Source organism: Morone saxatilis, unplaced genomic scaffold (assembly GCF_004916995.1).
Source record: "Morone saxatilis isolate NCDOM2014 unplaced genomic scaffold, NCSU_SB_2.0 Contig20, whole genome shotgun sequence".
Classification (NCBI taxonomy): domain Eukaryota; kingdom Metazoa; phylum Chordata; class Actinopteri; family Moronidae; genus Morone; species Morone saxatilis.
Genome location: NW_023339763.1, coordinates 17459653 through 17465787, shown reverse-complemented (window position 1 = coordinate 17465787; position 6135 = coordinate 17459653). Strand labels below are relative to the sequence as shown.

The following is a 6135-nucleotide window of genomic DNA, read 5'->3' as shown; positions in this document are numbered from 1 at the left end:
AAGCGTAGGTAAATTACTCTTTGGCATTCCCGTCAGCCACACCAGTGCAGCACGACACAACCGGCCTGTTTCAAAGAATATATTTCTGACACGTCATGGTATGAAAAGCACTGGTGTTACTAATGACATTAACAATGGCTCCATTCAATTCAAGTGCCCCACTAAGCCGTGACAGTGAGACAGCGAGCCAGCATGCACAATACAGGACCCTAAAAACTGAAGCAGCTAAATGGAATGCAGCCATTGTTGATTCTTATTCTTTGCACCTGTGCTTTTCATTTAAATGACCTTCCTTTCAACGGAAAGTAATTAAGTCATTTGTACAACACAATTACTGCTGTTCTTTTTTTTTTCTTTCTTTTTTCCTCCTCATTTGCATGTGCGTGAGCGCGCGCACGAGAGAGGTGGTGGGGGGAGGTCGTGGGAGAGAAAAGTAGTGAGGGTTTTTTTTTTTTGGTAACCTGCGTGACTTCATTTCCCAGATTGCACCGCGCCCCGTGATGTTCCCAACAGCTGACAGACGGTGAAAGCCTCTGCCAGAGCTGACGGTGGAAGAGAGTAGCCTCCCGTTCGGTGTAGCCTACACGGACTGAGAATACAAGTCGCTCATTGCCGGACGCTGGACCGCTTCACAGCCCCCGGGGTCGCCGTCGAGCATCTTGTTTTGATATAAAAAAAAAATAAAAAGAACAAACAAAGATACAAATATTCGGTTTGCATCCTGACTTTTTCCAGATTGGGAACTGGGCACATTTGCTGTCAGCTAACTTCCACAATAGGTCGCTGCGTCGCCGGGGACTGCTGCATATGTTTTATTTGAGCTTAACAGTTTGACTCCAGCCCCTTCCAGCCGTGCCCAATGCTGAGGAATGGATAGTGTGTCTGCTAAAGGTGGGAAGATGGTCGAGAGTGATGAGCAGCCGAAGAGGGATAGCGGCGGCGGCGGTGGCGCAGCGATGGCCGCACTACATCAATGCGAACTCATCCAGAATATGATTGAAATCTCCATCTCCAGTTTACAGGGGCTACGGACCAAATGCGCCGCGTCCAACGACCTCACACAGCAAGAAATACGCACTTTAGAGGTAGGAGCTTTTGAGATATGTGCCCCCCCCCGTCCTGCAATAGAAAGCGGTCTAGTCAAATTGCGGAGTCATGAAGCCCAAACGCTATGTCCGCCTCATATAGGCTTAATATTGGCTGCAAGCGAGGCGCCCTGTGAGTGTCACTGAGCTGAGCACATTTTTTTTTTGTCGCTTGCAATATACACCGTACTGGGTTCGATGCATTGAGGTGAACATGGGAAAATAAGGTTTAAGTTTTTGGGCTTCTAGATTCCCGAATGGTCGAGATATATATCACTGATGCCCGACCCAGTTATTCGTGTGACCTCTTTCTCTAGGTGGAAATATTTGTCAGGAGCCCCTCGGATAGTTCACAGCACCGTGCTGTGCAGCTGAATGCAGCCTGGCCTAATGGCACACATTCAATAATCCAGATACTGCCATCATTTTATGTTCCACGTATTCTGTTCTATGCACGGGGCTTGGTGTGTGTGTGTGTGTGTGCAGCAGGCATTGCAAGATAATGTACGACGTTTTCCGTGTGTTTGTGTGTGTGTGTGTGTGTGTGTGTGTGTGTGTATGTGTGTGCGTGTGCGCACGCGCTGCTTTCCTGCATCTGGATGCAAAATTCAGTTCAGTCGTGTTGGGATGACTTGACATTGCTTAGCGCAAGAGATGCCATTGGCTTTACAGCGCCTCAGCATGTCCTGCTATAGTAGGCAGTCATGCCCCGGTAGCATGCAGGCATCAGCAAAGGCTGCACAGTATTTTCCTCCTTTGCATATTTAAAACAAATGCTCTCATAATGTTCATACTTGAATGCTCCTTTTAAAGGAACTACATGATCATCAGTAGTAGCTGTTCTGTAATGTGGGCCTTTTATTTCTTTTTTTTTTGTAAATGATTCCTATCATAATAGGAATATTAATGTTTGTCTTTTTTTTTCCTTAAGAGTCACTTGTTTCCAGCCCATGGTTGTTTACGGTCACATATTGTTTTTGTAATATTCTCGGCTGCGAGATGACTGAAGGAATCATGTCATGGAAAGTCCAGCTTCATGTTGTTAGTAACAATGCAATGAGGGGACAGCAGGCCCTGCTTCGGATGGGGAGGGTGATGGGAAAGAGGGGGCTGGTGTTGGGGTATAAAAGGCTGATGCACAGTGCTGTTGATGAGATGTGGTATTGTTAAAAAAAACAACAAAAAAAACAATACAGGGTTAATGGCTACAAATGTGAACTTGTAGAAGGTGGATTAATGTATCGCCGGTACAGGCTCCAGACATGCTGACACTCAAGAGATATGATAGATGGTAAATGGGTTTTCTGGCTCATGGTTTATTTAAGCATTATACCTTGGATAAAAGGAATATTCACTCCTGATTGGCTCGAGGCTATCAATTATCCATGTCTGTTTTATTTCTGTATAACTGAACACCCCATGAACAATTGTGCCGTTGCCCCTATAAACCAATGTTCCAGAAAGCTGTGAGCATTTAGTTTCAGCCAAACAGAGATGCAATAGCCTGGCTGAACTGGTTTGCAAGTGACCTTCAAAATGGTAAAGAATCATGGCTGATGAAGAAAGTAGCCCTTTTTAAAGCACGTTACAATATATTTGAAATCTTGTAACTGTCAGACTGTTTGCCTCAGCAGGCCAGGGAGCAACATGGTATTGCTTGCTCAAAATATCTATTTGTATTTGTGATGCTAGTTTCAGAAAAAAAGATACCTTGTACAAGGGAGAGATGGCAGAGCATCCCTGTGTTTTTAGGTTAGGCTTTTTAACTATTTTCATAATACTAATGTCTACAAAATAATGTGGTAGCTCCTAAGCTGGCTGGCAGGCATCAACTGCAAGTTGGCAAGCTACTGTGTGGGAACAAATTTTCACAGGCTCAAGCAAAGAAGCCCAGTATTAAATGAAAAAAAAGTATTAACTGAAATAGAAACCAGACCTCATCAGTTTGCATGTTTGTAGTTTGTCACATCTTTGTTTTCTTAGACAGAATTAGGGTTTATCAATGCCAACTTTAAGCACGTCTGGTTAAAACATAGTCTGCTTGAATAGTTTGTACACAGCAATGCCAAGTCAAGTTGCTTCAACCCCTCTTCATCCACTGTCATGCGTACCTTGTCGCTGTGTGGAACAGGACATGATCTGGCAGAGTACTTCCTGAGGTACGGTGTCTTGTAGGTGCATTTTGCACCGGCATTGTTCTACATGACAATGGGCAGGCTGTGCCTGTCTCACATGTTTCTTGAAGGCTATTAAAACTGCTCTACGGTCTCTTTCTTGTGGGAGGGGTCTCTGAAAGTCAGAAATAGTGGGTCTGGTTACCTCAAGTTATCTTGGCTGGTTTGGGGTTTAGCAAGGTATTGGCTATTGAACTTTGTGGACCAGAACAACTAGGAATGCATTGGAAACAGGTATAGTGGATACTTTATGGTTTACAGCGCAGCCAAATGTACGTTGCAATGGTATATTTATTCACATTCACTTTCATTTCTATGTTCACTGATTGAAATTGTACTTGTGTTTCAGTAGTCAAACTGTTTCTGAACAGCAGTGACTGAAGAGTGCAGCTACTCAGCCCTGCCTTACCTAACATTAAAGAGCGTATAAGTGACTATGTAATGCCGTTTTGACTCAAGGAAAGATAAAGAGTGACTAAAGGCAACTAATCAACATGTGAGCAGGGATGTCTTCAGTGACAGCTCAAGTCAAAACTTGTAGAAACTTCCCTTGAACTAATTTTTTGCTGTTGGTCTCATTATGCATCAACCGCTATGGAAGTCAGAATCCTCCATCTGTTGTACCTGCAGATGTTTGGTAAAAGTATCTTTTAATTTGTCATTTCCTTTTGAATCTAACATCTTTTACTGTTACTTACTGTTTCATTATATTTTCATTGCCTCTTGTATGCCATAGATAGAGGGTGAGCGGAGAATGTAGGAGTTCCTCCTGCTTTTCATTGATTCAGAAGTACTGAATCATCAAAACCTTGTAGTCATTTAAACTAAGGAAGAAGTCACAACTATTTAAACAGAAAATTGGAAGTGAAGAAAGCAATGGAGAAGACGGTCATAAAGATGACAGCTGAATGCGTTCAGTGACGACACAGTAGCTGCCAGCTCCATAGTTGCTGTCCTTTAGCTGTCCTTGACCTTTGAGCACCATGTGAGGGGACAGGAGAAAAAAAGGGACTTTGAACTGACAAAACAAGGATTTTAGATCAGCTGGCGATTGCCGATAAGGCTCGATGTAGCATTTAAATACGGAGTCAAACGTTCATCATCACTGCTGAGAAGCCTGGTCTAGATGTCTTTCAAGTGGATCTAGCATAGCGTGGGCAGCTGTCTTGATCAGCAGTCTTATTTCCTGTGACTTTACTGGCACATCATTTTGAAACCACCTCTTGCCACAAGTGTGCACTTTCACTTCTTGTTTTAGCCCTCCAAGAGATTTCACTTGCCACATGGCTCAAATATTTAAAGTCAGCAGATTGTGGAGTTAGTGATAGATTTAGGCCGACCCAGTATAGATCCTGTTATATGTCAGGTGCTGTATTTCAGATACGCACAAGACATGACCCTAAAACTCATTTCATTTATGTCCCAACCTTGACCCATTGATGTGAAAGCTGTACAATATCTTGATATTCTAGGAAGCACACTGGCTTGCAACTCAGTGTCCAGGTGATCACCATCCTGTAGCAGTAGTAGCCAGACACGATAGGTGTTTTTTTTTAAGCTTTGAGGCAACTTTTAAGGTACGATATGTAATTTACGCCGCTGGGTGACGTCATGAAGTAGTGTCGGTTGTTGTCTTCACCACAATTGTTGTCATTGCACTTCTCCCAGTTCGGATTCCTTCAGTGTTCATTGGTTAGGAGGTTTCTACCTGGATCTGAATTATCCACAGAGGTCTCCTCCTCTCCAAAGGAAATGGACCCAGCGATTAAAACTGGTAAAAACACTGAATTAAGCAGTTTCACCTTAAAATCCAGCTGAACTGCTGCTGACGTTAGCTCAGCTTGTTTCTCTGATAACTTAAGATCCAGAAACCCGATGACTAAATTCCTTCATCTGGTTAAAATACATAGTAATATAAAAGTGTATTGTAAAAATGTGCCCTAAAAATGGCTCAAATTTAAATATATGACAGCTTCTGGCAGACAACCAAATGCATGTGCAAAGGGGATATGATGCCACTGACTGGTGAAACATTACCTAAATAAAATTACGAAATTCTCTGGGTTTGAACATTGTTGGAAACATCTGGGGTGATATTGGTACACAACTCGACAGCATATTCAACATTGGTCTAGTGATATAGGGAACTTGTGGAAACATATCTTGAATTCATGTGATGAATTTGAGCGAACTGCACCAGGTCAAAGTAGCTGTCACAGCCGTGGTGGAAACTGGTATCGCTCCCATATTGCACTGGAGTGCCATCAAGAGAGGCTCGAACTCACTTTATACTCTCATTGAGAGAGCTTTATTATTCCACTTGAACTGTGTGTTTTTTCTGCCTTGCCAGTGAGAGGATAATGATACTGGCCTCTCAAATGGAGTGCTAACTGGTACTTCACTTTTCACATGTTAATCCCACTCAGCCTGGTCTCTGCCTCTCATGCTGCCTCCGTGTTACTTCTACTGTAGCTCTTTATGTACTCCTGACTTTTGCTTTATCATATCCTCCCTGTACTGCCTTAGCAGCTTGTTTGTTTTTAAGCCAGGCCCAAATCAGTCTTCATGACCCAGACACTTGGAAACATGGACATCAAAACATCCTATAAACAGTAGAACTCGAGGTTTTTGCTTATGTGCTGTGCTTTACATAACCTTAAAACCAGTGTCAAATGCTGCCAGTTATTTATTCATTGGTGTGAACCTTTTTTATATAAAAGCAATTTAGCGTCTCATCTTTTTTTAATCACTGCTCTCAGTAATGATCAGCAAACAGCAAAGCGTCACTCTGTTTTGTCTCCTCATGGTGTTGGAGAGAGTTTGCTGTGCGCTCGTGGTGCGAGCTGTTGTGGCTGCATCTATATTTAGACATCTTT

General features: G+C 42.9%; 1 protein-coding gene across 2 annotated transcripts in view; it reads left to right on the top strand.

Annotated features, from left to right (window-relative positions):
* The first annotated feature begins 536 nt into the window (after nucleotides 1-536).
* ksr1a (kinase suppressor of ras 1a) overlaps nucleotides 537-6135 on the top strand; it is a 27645-nt gene continuing 22046 nt past the window's right edge. For both annotated transcript variants that reach the window (XM_035666938.1, XM_035666937.1), the window contains exon 1: nucleotides 537-1085. In XM_035666938.1, the coding sequence (XP_035522831.1) occupies nucleotides 870-1085 (216 nt within the window). In that variant the 5' untranslated portion in view covers nucleotides 537-869. The remainder of the gene's footprint in view (nucleotides 1086-6135) is intronic.